Here is an 18,627-nt window from a genome sequence, read left to right as displayed (position 1 = left end):
AGGTAAGTGCCCCTTTTTGTCATGTTCACCGACACTTTTTGCTTGGTAGAGGATGTGATTCCGATTGAAAGTGCACTGGGTTCCTGCTAACCAGGTCCCCAGTGCCATAGCTCTTTCCCAAAACTGTACAATAGTTTATCCAATTGGAAAAACCTTTAGCACTCTCTGCAAGTCCCTAGTAAATGGTACCCCTGGTACCTAGGGCCTGAGGTAATAAAAAGGGTCCCTGAGTGCAGCAGCACAATTTGTGCCACCCTAAGGGACCCCTTGCCAAGCACATGCAAGGCTGCCATTGCAGGCTACGTGTTTTGATGCAGACAAACGTGAAAACACAACATGTCACACATCCCTGTCTGCCATGTCCCCTACCACTGCATGTCATATTTGTAAGGCACCTGTATAGCAGGCCTGGCAGCCCTAAGGCAGGGTGTTGAGTATTACATGTGAGAGCATACCTGCATTAGCAGTTATGCCCCCTGTGCGGGTCAGTCCTATTACTGCCAGTACAAGTGATCAGGGTAGCCATTTTAAAACATGTGCTGGACACTGGCAAAAACAAGTTTCCTTGCTACATGATGGCTTGACTGAAGATAGGGATGTTTGGTATCAAACATCATATACTGGTAAACCCACACTGATTTGAGTGTTGGATATATCAATACATGCACCCAGAGGGCACCTTAGAAGTGCCCCCAAAAACATACCAGACTCTGGTGTGGCTCCGGACTGCTCTATGCAAGCCTGCCGCCCGAGATGCTGTTCTGACCTACTTGAGTTAGGGCCTTGTGCTCTCAGGAGGCGCAGAACAAAAGCCTGTCCGGGAAGAGGGTGTCAGACCCTCTCCCACAGAATGATCTGCCGATTCGCCTTCCTTGGCCGGCAAGCTTCAAAGAGCTGCTGCTTTTGAAATGGGAATCTGGCTCCCCTCACAAGAGAGGAAACCAATCCCCTCTGTCCAGAACTCCCTTGGCACCTGGACAGGCGGGATAATTAGCTAGCCAGCCACTAGGTTAGCACCACCTCTAAGATGGGCTAAACTGAGGTGGACACGATTCTTCCGAAGTAGCCATCTTTGTGATAGCATACTTAGGAATTCTGGGACAAGGCTATGCTCAATTACCACAGGAAGTGGTCATATAGGGAGCATAGTGACCCCAAGGGCCAGCAGCCCATTGGCTACTACTCTACACTCCCCTAAAACCCCTAAATTGAGTATTTAGGGGAGCCATTGGCACCAGAAGAGCAGATCCTGATGACCTAAAAAAGAGAGAGCATGCTGAAGAGCTGGAAAAGCAGAGAGGAGAGAAGAAGCAGCTGACCTGGTATCAGCCCCGCCGGCGAGTCTGCACCCATCATCGAAAACTGCACCAAAGTCGACTTTTTCTGCAGCTGCTGATTCCTGTACTTGGGAGGAATGTCTGCCTTCGATAAAGAGCCAAGACCTCCTGTGGAACAGCGGACCTGTTCCCTGCATCTTGCAGCAACTCCAAAAGAAGCGGCTCAGAGGCCTCCAGAACCGCCAAACACGACACCTGAAACCACCACTGCACCCATTGTTCCAAGTCAGTGGTGTAAAGGTGCCAACAAGATCCCCCAGCCCTCTAGAGTCCGAGTCCATTGTGGTTTCACCCCTCGTGAACCCTCCCTCATCGCCTGCATCCTCTGCACGCAGTTCTCCTCCACCAGGACTACTCCGGAACAGGAAAAACAGACACCTAAGGACACCTCTGCACCTGTCACCCCTGGGCTCTGGAGAAGAGGAGCAAATGTGTCATCAATCCTAGAGCATCATGAGGCCTGAGCCCCCCGGTTGGTTCAGCCCGACTCGCTTCCTACCCAGAGCCTGCAGACTCTTTTTTCAGAAACGATTTAAATTGACTAACACTGGGCTCTGATGCGGTTTGCACCCTCTAACCAGCTGCCCTCGTGCTGCTGGTGGTGTACTGTTGGTGATGCCTGGGACCTTGCCCACCACTCACCTTAACTCCTGGAGATTGGTCCCATAAGTCACTGTACTATACCTGTTTGCAGAATTTGTTCTTCCTTCTATATGATAACATTGTAGAACTCAAAAATTGCACAATGTCCACTTTTTAACATACAAACATAAATAAACATACTTGCTAATTTTTTTAATTGGTGTGGGTCTTTTTGAGTCATGTGTCTCATTTATTGACTATTGTGTGTATTTGTAGATCTCTTGCACTCCTATGTATTAAGCCAAAGGCTGCTAGACCACACTACCCCCTAACAAAGAACTTTGGGATTGAAAGCAAGCCAATGTCCACTTATAAGGGAAACCCTGGACTCTTTACACAGTGTATCAGATTATTGATACATCACATAAATAACCAGCTTCCTACAATAATATTTTAACTGCACCCTCACTATTAGGGGACATTAATATACCACAATCATTGTCCCAATTAGATGACTGGGAATAAGTGACCACTCTCACTAGGAACCAGATTAAAATAGTCTTACATGGCGCAATTTTGCCTGAATACTTACTGGCAAAAGCGGCAACATGAGGCCTGATTTTTGACAACGAACTCAGGATTTTCACAGATGTCCTGATCTTTCAAGAAGAATGGCCAAGCATAGCATAGAAGGGCACAAGAGACTGGCTGGTACTGATAATAAACACAGCAAAACTTCTATCGAACACAATGCTATTAAAACTCCAGACCAGCGAAAACAACTTGAAAACTCTTGAGCACATCACAGTCTACAAAAATGATTAGATGAGATTAATCAAGCTACGGCCCAGCATATGGCATTCCTTAAACAATCAAAGATCACAAAACTATAGAAGGATGTACCCATATGCTACTGTTGAATATTATACAAAAAGAGAGAATCAGACTGAGCCTAAGAAACAATGAGGAGGAGACCAACACCACAAATTTGGACATTTAGTTCAAATGAACATAGTAGTAGCAGTGGCAATAGTGAGAGAGGGGCTATCAACGTACTATAATTCCCCAACCCACATTCCCATTTGGTTTTTGGCCTCACCCATATCACTTTACCCTGAGGTACTGTTCCCAACCCAATAGACCACATTTTATCAGGCAGGGTCAGTGGCATGGATGGGGGGTGAGGGGGATTCGGGGTGAGCCAAAAACTAAAAGACAACAACCCCACGGACCAATGATTAGACCAACACCAAATGGTGATCAGGAGCGGGGGCGGAGGACAGTAGACCAGGCATACGCAAGACCTCAATCTAGTGGTTAACTTCAGCAACCATCAACTTAGTGCCATGGACATAAAAGTCTTAAAAAAGGGACCAGACTGTCCCAACACTCAAAATGTTAGATGTGAATTGGCCCTACAATTTGTCCTCAAAATCAGACTTGGGGCATTTTTTAAGGAGAACCCTTCTACGGAATCAGGACTGGTGAACACAGCAATAAGAACAAAACCCTTTTTTCAATGAAATGCACATGCGGTACAAAATGAGGTGACCGGTTTTGAGCAAGCAGACATTACCGGTCCTTCGACAACAACGGAAAACCAACGTCTGAGGGCACAAACACCACAAGCAGAATTCTTCTCAGTCTCTTGCAACATGCTGCTAGGTACAAGGATGGTGCATTAAGTGTCTTTGTCATGTTGGTTATTTAAGACAAGGATTAGCTTTTGTACAGGAAAAAAAAAGTTTATAGGTTTCGATGTTGATAACTGGAAACCATGGATCACTTATTATTCAGGCCTGTGCAAATTTTTAAGCAGGATGCCAATTTGTTCTGTTTAGTCTAAGGAATACATTAGCTGAATGATGGGCTTCCCCGTTGGTTGCAAGTACATGTACCAGTCCTGGGTTTACTACTGCTTCTACAGTACTGTCTAGGGTCAAAGCTCCGCCATGAGCTGTGGACCCGGACATTTTCAGACGCATACCTAAATACACACACAATGGTTAAAGCTCATTTAGGAGGCCTCATTTGTAAATGACTATTTCTCCACACCTTGTCGCTACTGAATGGAGATTTATTCTTTGATAAATATATATATATATACACACACACATATACACAAGTCATTTGTATATAGTTTGACTGGTTTTTAAAAATCACCCACTCCACTGGATGACCCAGTTAGAGCTCTGCTGCTCTTCAGGTAGGCTTGCAGTCTACAAATACACTACTAATACATGCTTGTATCCTTGCCACTTTTTGAGCACCATAAGACATGGCTGTATTATACCCGCTGGGACATTATCTTTTGGTGTTGTATCATTAATATTCATTCACATGAGGACTTTAAAAAAACTAAATGTTCGCCCATTATTATTTATATGCTATACACTGCATGCAATCTGAATGTCGATCCTTATGACAAGATTCCGTTTAGTCATCAGCCTAAACTAATTCTAACCCACATGCCAACACTAATACCAACTCCACTTCACTCTACCCCAGACTTTTTCACCTGAACTATAAACCTAACTTTCATCCTAACCTTAACTAGAATACTAATCAAACCTGCCTAGTCTTTATCGACTATGTGTCCATTATGACTGTTCACTCACTAACTGCTTTGAATACCATTAGGTCAGAAGTACATTTAGTTCAAACCAAACAATTCAAATTCATCGCAGATTGCTAGCGAAGACCTCTTTTCTACCGATGGTAAAAGCTTCATCTGCTTTAAATACAGTTTTAAAGGAGGACTTCATCACAGTGTCCAAGAACACCAACTGTTGCACATTGTGTAGAGGATACCACTACAAGACTGAGATTCCTGTACTTTCAACATTGTGCGGGGACCGGCTCCAACTCAGGAATTAAAACCGCTTCCTCCACACAACACCGACGAGAAGAGCATATCAACATCTTTGCCATTCATGAATAATTCGTTCAAAAAAGTTATATTCAAAATGTACTTAGCAATGTTTAGGTGCTGTAGCATAAACATCTGCAGCATGGTACTCACTTTGTGATTTCCAAGAATTTCTTTAACACGGAGGCCACTTTGGCAGCCTAAAAACAAAGAAACGAATGTCAATGTTCGGATGGAGTTGGAATCAATACATTTGAGGCATTCAGTAAAATGTAGGGGAGGGTACTCAGTGCAAATCCAATAATTTTGTGAAGTGCCTCTAGGACTACCAAAATATTGCAGTGAGTTCTGCAGAGGTTCACTTAAATGAATATCCCTGGGTATGTGTCAATAGAGGGGATTGGAAGGTAGGTGGGGGGTTGGAACGTAGTGCCTGGATGTGTCGCTGGTGACAGATTTATAAACAATAGTGCTGATGGCTAACAGAAAAGAAAAAAAGGATAGAGAATGCAAAACTGACTCCAAGAGCTCACAATGGCCAAACGATTGCCAAAAGTACCAATTCTTTTAAAAGAGGGTAGGAGATCCTGCTTATGTAATGGCTAATGTAGTATGCTTCTGTCTCGTAAATCTCCCTGCTCAGTGATGTAACAGAGTTCGAAGCCAACATAGTACAAGCAAGACTGGGCTAGGACTAGAAAAGAGTCACTTAGGGTTGAGTCTGAAATAATAAGTATGCTATTAGCAGAGTGTGCTTAAAACCTAATGGTATCACATGATCCATAACTGTAAATAAACATGCAAACTGTTCTGGCCAGATCAGTTAATGAGTGAGAAACACTAGGGTGGGGAATAGATGGTGGAGGCATGTTGAAGGACAGGAAAGTCCTGTAAACTATGATCACAAGGTGACTAGCTTCTTGTGGACAGGTATGATTACATTGCAGGGAGCTTTTCAATATGTCAGAATTCCACAAGTTAGTTTGTGGAGGGTCAGCTGTAGAGACAAGGTTCAAAGGCGGAGAAAGAAAGAAAGAAAGAAAAAAAAAAGTTAATGTGTACTGCATATAAAAAGAGTAGAGGGGGTAAGCAGTGTCTCTCCCAATGGTTGTATAATATGATCAACCAATATAGGGGTATAAGAATCACTTTATATTAAATAGCTTGTGAATAAGATTTGGTTAAAGAACTTGTGTAGGAAAGAGCCCCTTTTTGACATGGTCACCCTCCCTTTTTGACATGGTCACCCTCACTTTTTGCCTGGTAACTGGTGTGATTTTGACTGGAAGTGCATTGGGTTCCTGCTAACCAGGTCCCTTGTGCCAGAGCTTTTGCACAATTGTTTCCCCCAATTGGAAAAACCTTTAGCACCCTTTGTAAGTCCCTAGTAAATGGTACCCCTGGTACCTAGAGCCTGAGGTACTAAAAAGGGTCCCTAAGGGCAGCAGCACAAATTTTGGCACCCGAAGGGACCCCTCACCAAGCACATTCAAGGATGTCATTGCAGGCTGCGTGTCTTGGTGCAGACAAAAGACACAAGATGTCACATATTCCTGTGTACCATGTCCCCTAACAATGCATGGAATATTTGTAAGGTCACCCCTACAGCAGGCCTAACAGCCCTAAGGCAGCGTGCTGAATATTACATGTGAGGGCAAACCTGCATGAGCAGATATGCCCCCTGTGCTGGTCAGTCCTATTACTGCCAGTACATCGGACCTGGAAAGCCATTTTAAATCATGCACTAGACACTGGTGAAAACGAGTTCCCCAGCTACATAATGGTTTTACTGAAATGGGCATGTTTGGTATCAAACACCTTGTATTGGTAAACCCACACTGATTCCAGTGTTGTATTTATCAATACATACACCCAGAGGGCACCTTAGAGGTGCCCCTTGAAAACCTACCAGCCTCTGGTGTGGCTGCTGACTGGCCTCTGCCAGCCTACCACCCTAGATGATGTTCTGACCTCCTGCGATGAGGCCCATGTTCTCTACGGAGGCCCAGAACAAAAGTCTGTCTAGGAAAAGGGTGTCACACCCCCTCCCACAGGATGACCTACTGATTAGCTAGGCTGGCAAGCCTCAAAGAGCTGCAGGCTTTGAAATGCGAATCTGGCTTCCCACAGAGGAGAGGAAGCCAAAACACTGTCCAGAGCCCCCTTGGCACCTGGACAGGTGGGAAAATTAGCTAGTCAAGTAGGTGTGCCATCCCCAGGCTAGTACCACCCCTAAGGTGAACTAAACTGAGCTGGACACCATTTTTCGGAAGTAGCAATCTTTGCGATAGTATACTTAGGAATTCTAGGACAGGCTTATGCCCACTTCCAACAGGAAGTGGTCATATACGGGGCATAGTGACCCCAAGGGTCAGAAGCCCTTTGGATACTAACCTACACTCCCCTAACACCCCTAACTTTAGTATTTAGGGGAGTACGTGGCATTAGAAGAGCAGATCCTAACAACCTAAGAAGAGAAAGGACACCGAAGAGAAGCAGCAGCTGATCTGGTACCAGACCTCTCTGCATCCCTCATCGAAAACTGCAACAAAGTTGACTTGTCCTGCAGCTGTGGACTCCAGAAACTTGGTAGGACTGCCTGCCTTCGATAAAGACCCAAGACCTCCATGGAACAGCGGAACTGTTCCCTGCATCTTGCAGCAACTCCAAAAAGGTGCACCCTGTACCCAGCCGCCCTCCTGCCACTGGTGGTGTACTGTTGGTGCTGCCTTGGACCTTGTCCACCACTCACCATAGCTCCTGCAGATTGGTCCTGTAAAGTGCTGTATTATACCTGTTTGCAAAACTTTCTTCTTCCGTACGTCAACATTCCACAACTTAAAAATTGCACTGTGTACACGTTTTGAACTGAAAAGAATTCCTATTTAAAAATTTACTAACTGAACGATTTTCTTCTGATGCCCCAACATATATAAAGATAGTTGCTAATTTTAGAAATTGGTGTGGATTTCCTTCTTGACTCGTGTGTCTCATTTATTGACTACTTTAGCAAAAATGCTTTCGATGGTGGCTTCCTTGACATTTTCTTTTACTGATTTTTCTCCAAAATCACAACCAAACTCAGAGTGAGGGTTTGGTTCTGAAAGGCAAATCAATGGTCCAGATATGCAGCAAATTATTTTCCCTTAGCATCAGTACCAGTGTTGATTTTTCTAGTCCTGGTACTGAAAATATGAATTGACTGAGCCACCCCACATATGATTGACCTCCTGAGGCATCCAAAGTGATGCCTGGTGACAGAAGAGCCCCACGAGACCCCAACAGTTTCAAACAGCAGTACTCCACCTCAACATATAAGGAGGAACTGTGAGCTTGTTCAGGTGGGAGCTTCCCCTCCACCAATTCGAGGCAGAGCTCCCACTTCACCAAACCCTATCTTAGGCCCTAAATTTCTATTAGTGCACCATATGATGGATTCTGGCGAGCAACCGCGTCCACACTCTTCACTACGGTAAGTAAAATGCTGAACTTAACAGCACAAGCAGTCTTCAGAGTTCAGGTAAAGCATATCTACAGACATCACCTTCACCTCCAGTAAGTTGAGGCCCACTTCCTTGCCAGCTGCTCACCAAAGGCTGTAATGTCTAAATTTCAAAGGGCAAGGCAACACCAAAACTGAACTTGGGAGACATCCATTAAGATGAATATATGAAGGTGCAAAGACGTTTCAGCTATCTTTCAGTATTCACTGAGACAGCCCTGGAGGAGAGCAGGGCCGAGATACAGCTCAGTGCTTAACCCAGGTTAATTGTTCACATACCAGGAGGAAATTGGCATCTGCATTTCAAGGATTCTAAATCTGGCTGAAGAACTACGTACACAGACAAGACAGTGGTCATGCAGCTTAAGAAATGCACTTGGCTATTCTCGGTGCCCAATATCCTTTTGAGAAAGGAAGGCCATGCAGGAATTGGTGTTGTTATATGTTCTTTGAAAACCTAATAATAATAATAATAATAATAATAATAGTCACAATTATAAAGCGCATGGTTACACTAGGCTAGTGTGTCCCCGCGCTGCGGTACATTCTGAAAAGCACATCTCATCGGGGACCTGAAGCCCAAAGGCAAGAGGGAGAACTCCGTCTAGGTAATGGAGAACCCCCAGTCATGAATTGCTTTGAGAATAATCTGTAGCCAGAAGAAACAAGTTGTGCCACTGAATAAAGCGAGAAGACCTGGTCATTGCTACACTACAAAACAAGTCACCCCTTGGGACGGAAATAAATGCATTCATATTTCATGGTCTCTATGATGCATCTGTGGTGAGGCACACTGGATTCAAAGAAACAAAAGATGAACCAGGCCAGATGAGTGCTAATGGTTTGAACTGTATGGTAACAATCTGACAGAGGCCAAGTTAAAATATGTCTAAGCTGTTGACCTAGACAACAAGCCGAGTATTGGAAACTCGGCTTGCCAGACAGAATCAATGACTTAGCCAAAGGTTTTGAATCAGCTGCAGTGAGGGAAAAAGGGGAAGAAGAAGACAGCAAAGGGAGAGGGTGTGTTGTTGGGAGTGTGCGTATGTTTTGCTTTTGCAAGCATTTGTAAAGCGGGGAAATTAGTATCCTTTCAGTGATTGGTTCTTTCAAGTAATGTTTATTAAAGAGCAAGTACTTACATTCAGGCGCACAGGTAGATGGTTCATGGGAGGGTACATGCTCAGGGCCAGCTCATCAACGCTTAAGACAAAGGGAGAGGGATAGGAAACAAAGTAAAATGCAGAAAAACAACTCATTACCAAACAGTGAAAATTAACAAGCAGAAGAGTAATTGTCAATCAACTCCTCAGTGGAGGGAATTTGCCAAAGACACTACCAAATGACAAACTAGATTTGCATCTTCTATGTAGGCAAACCTTATCTCAGCTGTGCCATCCCAATTCCTTATCAAAGCAAACGCAGACCAGTTTGTCCCTCATGGATAGTAGGCAGATGCACAATGGATCTCAATGACCAACCTCCCCTATCTCAAGTGAAGGTGCAAAAGTCATACCCTCTTTCTAGAAAGGTAACTGCCCAGTAACATCCACCTGCAATCGATCAGTCAGGCACCAGCCATTCACTAAACTTTAACTCGCACTCTACCAATGCAGAGACTGCAAAACTAACACCCCATCTTACACACAGTCCTACAGAAACAGAAACCCGAAATATTTACCTGGGGCTTATCTCATTAGCAATATCTGCAAGGTCGTCCAACTGAGCCACTTGTTCTTGGGTGTCTGCCTTCCCGTGGGCCTTGAGTGCTGTAATCGCTTTCTTTAGACATGCTTTAGAGGCCTTCATCAGTCCCATACAGGGCGCATGGATTTGTCGATCTGCCTCAGACCAGTAAGTGTCCCGATTGCCCCGAGCTCCCAACTCATCATCTTCCAAAATATCCGCAAAGGGATCTGCATCATCCTCCAGAGCCTGGAGAGAAAAGTGAAGGCTAAGTAAAGGACAGACCGATAAGAAGGAAGCAGAGATGCCCTATTCGGGGTGCATCTGACGATGAAGAGACAGAACGTAGGTAGGCCGGGTGACAAAAGACCAAAACATCTACAGAGGAAATCAGGAATTCCACAAAAGGTAGCAATGGAAAAAGAGAGGAAGCAAACTGTAAAACTATCAAACATGTACACCCATAAAACAGGCAGAAACACAATAAAAGAAACTTTAGACAAATTAAAATGTCAGAAAAAAAACAACAGACGAGGGTTGGAGGGCTAGACTATGGGCATGAACCATGCAAAGTAAAAATGTCTCCTTACTTGGGTGCTGAAAGAGAAAAACAGAGGTAGATTACCTGGGGCAAAGCTCGGTCTCTAGCCCCAGAGGTCCAAAGAAGCCATCAAGTAAATGAAATGCGGATTCACCTGTTCCATCTCTACTAGAGCATCCTTCACAATCCCAAGATATGAAGTGAGTACTGCCAGCACTGCTGCTTGATTATCTAGAGAGAGACAGAGATTTTTAACACAAGTGTGCCAAAATAAAGCCAGTATAACTGCCCTTCACCCCGCAAGCCTCCTAGGAGTTCATTAGAGGCACAGTCCATACATACACAATTCTGGCTGGCATTTATCGCCTAGACTCATTAGTTAATTCTATGCTTGAATTTCCAGAACCCACACATTCCAGATTGCAGTATATCACATGGCTTGCTTGTATGTGTCTGGTGTATGTTTGAAGGTATAATCTAGCACTACATTACTTGTTCAAGGTACTTCTAAAACAGGAATGTTTGCATATAATATAAGCAGTCAAATAGATTTCTGTCCTGGATCATACCTCTAGGTAGATTGATCACCAACTCACACGCCTCCAACACTCCACCAGTAGACATCAACTGCTCCCGAGAAATACTGAAAGAAAGTAGAAAAAAAAACCAAGCACAGTACAGTTAGCCCGTGGATGCTTACCTGCACTAGGTAGAAGGATGGCAGAACTTATAATTTCAACGTTAAGTTATAGAGGAAATGTACTAGCTCTGCTGGCTCTCGCTGCCATCTGAGACCCAGTCTGCGACATGGTGGGTAGTCACTGACATAAACTATCCCATTACTTTCAAGGTCGAAAGTTTAGATTTAATTAAACAAGTGAAGACATATAAAATGTAGAATAGATTTGCTGATTTGGTGTGGATGCTGGGTAAGAAGCCAATGCACATGGATTGGAAGTCATTGCAGGCCTCACACCTCGACGCCTGAACCACAGAGCTGCTTAAATGGGCAGAGGGGGGGGCACTCTCCACGTTCTGTAGAGAAGGGGCAGTGGGGTTGTGGGCATAAATATGTTGAATACCATGGTTTAACCCTAGACGTCAAAAGAGGACACCCAGCCCCTGCAGACATCTCTGTGCACGCAGACTGTAATTTGCGCTCGAGTCTTCACTGCTAACCATCCTATAGGGTAAGATAGTTGTCCCACTGGCTAAAAGAAACTCGCCCCCTAGAGTTGTTAGTGGAGATTATAACAGGCATTACCGTCCTACAATGTATGTATTCCGAAGGTCTGCTCTTCATCTAATCGTATCTTTATTGTCGCTGTCTGGTCCTACCACCCAAGGAGGAAAAGTGCTTCTTTTTTCTTTCCTTTTCATGAATGCTTGTGTTAAAAAATTATGTTAACCATTTATAAACATGCTTATCATTTATGTTAGCATTGTTCCATTTCAAACTGGTTGTCTGTTTGCAATGGATAACCTCAACAAACAGACATTGATATGTAGGTTGGTAGTTAAGCTATACAAGTGGATTAAAAAATGAAACCGATTTTTTTAAAAAGTCCTTGAGGAATATCCTAAGGAAGACGGGTAAAGCTCCCATAAGTGGTCCACCAATATCCATCAAAATCATGTGAATACCTACCAAAATAAATGAGTGAAGATACTGCCAATGAACCAGGATATGTTTCCACAGGATTACATTTGTGTGTATTCACACAAGGAGTATCATCAGTGTAGTGTAACAAGGAGACGATCTATGGCTGCCAACACACCTTAAGACACTTAAGGTAAAAATATGCATCATCACTTAAGTTTAATATTGGCTACAAAGAACATATAAATCACAACAAGAATGCTAAATTCTGCTAAGAACAATATATCTTCCTTTCCTAAAAGGTAAATTATTACTAACAAATGTTCAAACGTGGGATGTATAATACACTTCAAATTTCATACGGAGCGCTTTTCTCATGTGCAAAACGGCAGCCTGCAAGGAGCTGATCCAAATTTCAACAAGGAATAGTTGACGGTGTCCCCACCAGTTATTACCACACAGAACAGAATTATGTCTCTGTTCAGTCAAGCCGGTTACGTAAATAAACTAAAAATCAAAGCTGCAGAATACTATAATAATAGTTAAAATATACTACAGGAACCTTAGGGCTTTACGGCATACTTCAATCATGATTCATGAGGAAAGGAACATTAGAGTAACGTAAGGGCGGTCAAACGTATATCCTCTTTACGTTTGTTCAAATAGGCTTTTCATTAGAATAAATGACTGTGTTTAGATCTCGCTTTGATGGTGGGTGACAAACTGTTGGGAAAGACCAAAAGATGCACATCATGAACTCCTTAATAGTGCAGCGGGAGAAAAGAGATGATTCATAGATGTTTTTTTGATGACCATCAGACTCCGAACATTGTTGAAAGTTGGATCCTTACTAAGCTGTACTTCAAACCTGAACTAGACAGCCATCTTAAGTAGGGCATAATGTGAAGAGGCCAAGAGGACAGTGGGTGCACTCTTACTGAGAGCACCTGATTCAATATCATCTATTTAGCTTTAAAAGCTTTTGTAGTGGAAGACGCCCAAGCCGTGGACAGCATCTGTCTGCGTTTTTATGGGAAAGTCAGTTGTGTACCTACTAACTGTTCAGGAATAGGGTATTCTCATCCACATCAAGCAGGATGTGACAGTTAAGCAGGACCTGACACTTTAATGTAAAATTGGATCCTCTTAGCATTACATAGTCTGCCCATTCAAGTGAGCCTACTGTTTGCTCCTGGGAGCAAGTTCACACCTCATTCATGCTAATTACTTGCAGGCCAAAGTGGGAGCGTTAAGTGCAGATTTAGCTTCTAGGGACTTCAGGCAGGGAAATAGTAACTTTTATAAAGTTACTTTTCTGTAATATGTAGAGAAAATCTGACCTCTCTATTGAACTGGATTTTTAATAACTATTAAAAAAACTGTTGGTTAATTATTTGTCTAGTTAGTTCCATTCCCGAGATACAGAATTAGTATTTAATATGCCATCCAAAAGGTCTCCTATAGAACTGCCAACCCGGACACAGTGAGAAAGCTTTATGAAGCTAATCAACGTAAGGACATGTTAAACATTAAACTTTCCATGCACCCTGCTTTATGGACTATAAGGCATACTTTGGCGTGACGTATAAATATTTAAATTAAAGTTGGGCCTGTCAAAAGGGGTCATTTTGGCATGTCCAATGTTTGCTACAGTCCACTTGTGACATTTAACATATAAGCCCTGGGTACAGTTGGGACCATATACTATGGACTATACGTATGTTAACTATGCCAATCAGGTGTATACCAATTTCATCATGTTGCAGGGTCCAGTGGTGTTTTCCGGTGTCAGATTTTCATGGTCCGGAGTCCTCAAGGTTTTTCTTGGGTGCCTGCAGGGAAGTAGCTCCACTACTCCATGGGAGATGCTAGTTGATACTTAAAGTGCTGGCAGTCTTCCCAGACTTATGAAGGGGGAGCAGCTGCAGGACGAGTCGTCTTTGGTGCAATTGTCGGGGACAGCAGACAGGCCTGCAGGGTTGGCGCCAAGTCAGTTGCTGCTCCTTGGTTCTTGCTCTTCGCTGCTCTGTGTTCTTCTTCTTCTTAGGTTGTCAAAATCTGCTTTCCTGGTGTCACAGGCTCTCCTATATACTAGATTAATGTGTGTTAAGGAGAGTAAAGGGTGGTAGCCAATGGGCTACTTACCTTCGGGGTCACTACACACCCTATATGACCACTTCCTAGGGGAAGTGGGCATACCCTCTCCTAGAGTTCCTAATTATACAATAACCAAGATGGTGGAATGTTCCTAAAGCGGGCACATCAGGCAGCTCATCTTGGGGGAGTGACTGGCTTGGTAGTGCACCACGCCTCTCTGCATATCTAGTTTCCGACCTGTCCTAGTGCCAAATGAGCCCAGGGCAGATACATTGTTTCTGCCCTCAGAGAGCATAGGCTCTCGCCTGCAGGGTATCAGAAACCTGTTGGTGGTGGCAGGCTGGTCTAAGACACACAACTGATAGACGGAATGCAGAGCAAATCAAACATTCACCCTCAGTCAACAGATCTGGGTTAACTCCATCGTTCTTTTGCTCACCTTGCCACTCCAGTTTAGAACCAGTCATATGCAAATCAGTCTTGACCCTGTTCCTCATGGGAACAGTCCAGCCCGAACTGCCAAGCGAGGTCCTTCCTGGACTAGAAACAAGCATACTGGGACCAGTTTCGGAGTATTACCCCTCATCAGCCAGGCTAGCTGGAATCCAGTGGCACAGTGAGCCCGGGAAACACGTCTGGGCACCAGTCAGCCAACACGCTAGAGGCTTCAGGGGGCATCTCTATGGTGCCCTCTGGGTGCATGTATTAATAAATCCAGCACTGAAATCAGTCTGGGTTTATTAATACAAAGTGTTTGATACCAAACACCATAGATTTCAGTTAAGCCATCATGTAGCTGGGGTAATTGCTTTTACCACGGTCAAGCACATGCACTTAAGATGGCTTCCCTGTTCACTTGTGATATCTAAGAATTGACTTAGAAATCACAGGGATATTTCTGCTCATGCAGATATGTTCAAACATGTAGTATAGTGCACCCTGCCTTAGGGCTGTAAGGCCTGCTGTAGGGGTGTCTTACCTATACTGCATGCAGTGTCAGCAGGCATGGCACACAGGGATACGTGCCATGTTAGGTTTTCACTTCTCTCTGCACCAAGATACGCACCCTGCAATGGCGGTTTGCATGTTGGTGCTGAGGGGTCCTTTAGGGTGGCACAGATCATGCTGTAGCACTTGGGGGGACCGTCTTTAGCCTCCTTGCCCTAGGTACCAGGGGTACCACCTACTAGAGACTTACAGGGGAAGCTAAAGGTATTGCCAAATGGGGGAACAACTGTACAGTTTAGGGAAAGAGACCTGGCACTGGGGACATAGATAACAGGAACCCAGTGCATTTCTGTCAAAATTGCATCCAATACCAGGCAAAAAGTGGGGGTGGCCATGTCATAAAGGGTCAGTTTCCTGCACTCACAAAATATTCCTAAAAAAATACCTAGAAGGCTTTCAAATCAGACCTCATTGGTCTTTTCCTTCATGTGGAAGAACAGGGTACTCAGAGTAAGTATGGCAAAAATTTGAAAATCTACATTGGAGAACAGCCTTGGTATTGGAGGTTTCCATGCTTATTATCAGGCATTGGATAGTGGTAATGAGTGAATCTACTGCCCCAGATATGATCAGGCTTATAACGGTGAGAAGATGGGTACTGGGACCACTGACCCTCTACACTTTCTATAAGTGGGGGGCATGCCCTTGGGGACACAGACGGCAATTACAAAAAGTGAATCAGCCTATGGAAAGATGGCATTATAGATATCGGTTAGCAGATGAGAATGATACTTCAAACCTCATAATGTGTCGGAGCGATCATGTCCCAGTAGTGGCTTTAGAGGTATTCTCAGTGTAGGACACACCAAGGGTTTCAACGCAGAGTGACAAGATCTCTGGTGGAGTCGTTAAAACATTCAAACTATTCAAGAAATGCCTGGGCTACTCAAATCGCAATTTCTTTAGATTTCTACAGTTCAGACATTGACTGTCTGTGTACTGGACTGAAGGAAAACCCAGGATTCATCCCATTGGAGAAGAAAGATTTTCCGACCAGAAGATCTTGCAGCCATATTAAATGCTAGTCATACACATGCCAATCATGTTGCAGATTTTAAGTTAAGCTGGGAGGCAGATCTAGGCCCTACTCATGATATGGATTTGCACAAAGCGTTAATGTCCCCAAGAGGAATAGCTATATCAGCACACAATAGCCTTATTCAATTTAAAAACTTACATTGTTCTATTACAGAGAGAAACTGTGACAGATGGGAAGGAAGTGGTCACCTACCATTCTGACATGCCGAGCAGAGAGTGGAGACTTTCCGCCCTCAGTATGGGGATGCCGGGCATCGCAAGGGTATTGGGATGGGGAGGCTGGATCTCTCCAGGATTTAACTCAACTTAAAATTGTGTTGTTGTAGGAAGCTGACTCTTTATATAGTGGACCACCAAAACAAGGTACAGTGTGTAAAGAATCCAGGCAAACCACAATTGGTTTACAGAGGCAAAAATGATAACCCAAATGCTCTCTTTTGTGGTAGTGTGGTCAAGCACTCAGGTATATCAGATGGTAGTGCTAAGCATTTGTTATACTCCCAGAGACAATAAATGAGACACACACTCAAGAACAATATACGAGAGCAATTTAGAAAAATAAGTCGTATTGCTACTTAAATTTTGATACCAAAAACTTCGTTCTCAAGTAACAACCTTTTTAAATATTGAATTTTGCAGGTAAGAAAAACAGTTACTTGAATGCACCTTTATGCATAATGCTTTCCTATGGGAGAAAAGGCATAGATAGCATACAGGTTATTTACGAACAGTTTCTGGGGGTCTCCTTCAGGATTTAGGGTCGTAGGGGGCCAAGGTTCAAAGTACTACCAGAAGTTGCACGTTCCATGCGTTGAGGCATCCAGTTGCAGAGGTGTTTGTCGGGTTGGTAGCTGTGCGCGCTATGCCACGAAGAAAAAGGGGGACAACTAGAAACTGGCTGCAGAGGGGGACTTGCGGACAAGTTCAGGAGCTTCCAACGGGGACCGCGGGTCACAAGCGTTCTGGGGACAAGAGAGCACAGCTGGTTCGTCGGTACCCGAGCCAGAGCGATCGGGGGCAGAGTGGAAAGGTCAGCTGGGTTCCATGTATCCTGGAACTTTGCAGTCATCAGTCTCACCGGTTGAGGGTGAAAAAATCAGGACTGCTGGGCCACTCAGCAAGTGAGTCTCTGTGGTGCTGAGGTCCCTCGACAGCTGCTCAGTTTTGGTGCAGTGGGAGTCCAGACTGGACCCTCATGAACTGGGCTTGTTGCAAGGGGTTCGGTACCCTGGATATCAGTCCTTTGCAGCTCCAGTTTGTTCTCGCATCCCCTCCCCTGGTGAAGGAACAGATCTAACCTTCGGGAACACAGGGTCTTCCTCCTGGGCGGTTGTTGCATCAGGTTGGCAGGGGAGTGGCAACTTGGTAGACCGGACATGGCATTTCGGTACCTGCGGACCGGTGGGGAGTAGCTACTCTACTCCAAGGGAGAAGGGACCTCAGGCTTCCCCAGACAGGGGAAATGCCCCCCCTGTCCCGAGCCCATTTGGCACCAGGACAGGCAGGAAAATTAGAAAGTCAGGAGGCGTCTCCCTCTCTCGGGCTAGTATCTCTCCTAAGGTGGGCTGCCTGAAGTGAACATGACTTTTAGAATTCCACCATCTTAGTTTTGGCAGAATTTGGCTTTCTGGGACAGGAAGTGTTCATATAGAGGGTACAGACACCCTAAAGGTATGTAGCCCATTGGCTAATACCGGTCACTCCCTGTAACGCCTCTAAATTGAGTATTTAGGTGGCACACCTGACACCAGGAACTCAGATTTAACTGATCAAGAAGAGAAGGACCCCAAGAGCCGCAAGAACTGAAGACTGCTGTGGACTTTTGGACAAACCCTGCCTGCCACACTAAGTCTCAACACTCAAGACCCAGCGACTCATACTGCAACTGAACTCCTGCCAGGAACCCCGGTGGGCTGCCAATACTTCGTAAATTGCCAGCAATTTCCCTTGGAGTAGAGGAGCTACTCCCCTGCAGTCAGCAGGCACTGAAACGCAAAGTCCAGTCTACTGAGTTGCTGCTCCCCGGTCAGCCTAACGCAGCAGCTCCTAGGAAGAGGATCATGTGGTCCTGAAGGTCAGATCTGCCCCCCATCCCCCCACGAAGTGAGGGGACACCAGGACCAACAGGAGCCACACAGGACCAATACCTGGGGTGAGAGTCCAGTCGGAACTCCAAGACAAAGCAGCCTTCGAGGGACGTCAGCACCGCAGAGACCCACTTACTGAGTGGCCCAGTTAACCTGATTTTTGTACCTTTACAAGGTGAGACAGACGACCGCAAGGCTCCAGGATGCACAGAGCCCAGCCAATCTTTCTACTCTGCACCCAAGCGCCTCAGCCCGGGTACCGACGAAAAGGCTGTGCCCC

The 18,627-nt window shown here is 44.8% G+C and overlaps 1 protein-coding gene across 1 annotated transcript in view; it reads right to left on the bottom strand.

Moving 5' to 3' along the window:
* CCNDBP1 (cyclin D1 binding protein 1) overlaps nt 1–18,627 on the bottom strand; it is a 76,873-nt gene that overhangs the window by 5,219 nt on the left and 53,027 nt on the right. The window contains exons 6-10 of the mRNA XM_085619402.1: nt 11,087–11,160; nt 10,672–10,748; nt 9,972–10,225; nt 9,433–9,493; nt 4,942–4,988 (exon numbers count right to left, since the gene is read on the bottom strand). Coding sequence (XP_085475528.1) covers nt 4,942–4,988; nt 9,433–9,493; nt 9,972–10,225; nt 10,672–10,748; nt 11,087–11,160 — 513 coding nt within the window. The remainder of the gene's footprint in view (nt 1–4,941; nt 4,989–9,432; nt 9,494–9,971; nt 10,226–10,671; nt 10,749–11,086; nt 11,161–18,627) is intronic.

The sequence above is a fragment of the Triturus cristatus genome, chromosome 7 (genome assembly GCF_964204655.1).
Source record: "Triturus cristatus chromosome 7, aTriCri1.1, whole genome shotgun sequence".
Classification (NCBI taxonomy): Eukaryota; Metazoa; Chordata; class Amphibia; order Caudata; family Salamandridae; genus Triturus; species Triturus cristatus.
Note: the sequence above shows the minus strand (reverse complement) of the source record. Positions and strands in the feature narration are given on the sequence as shown.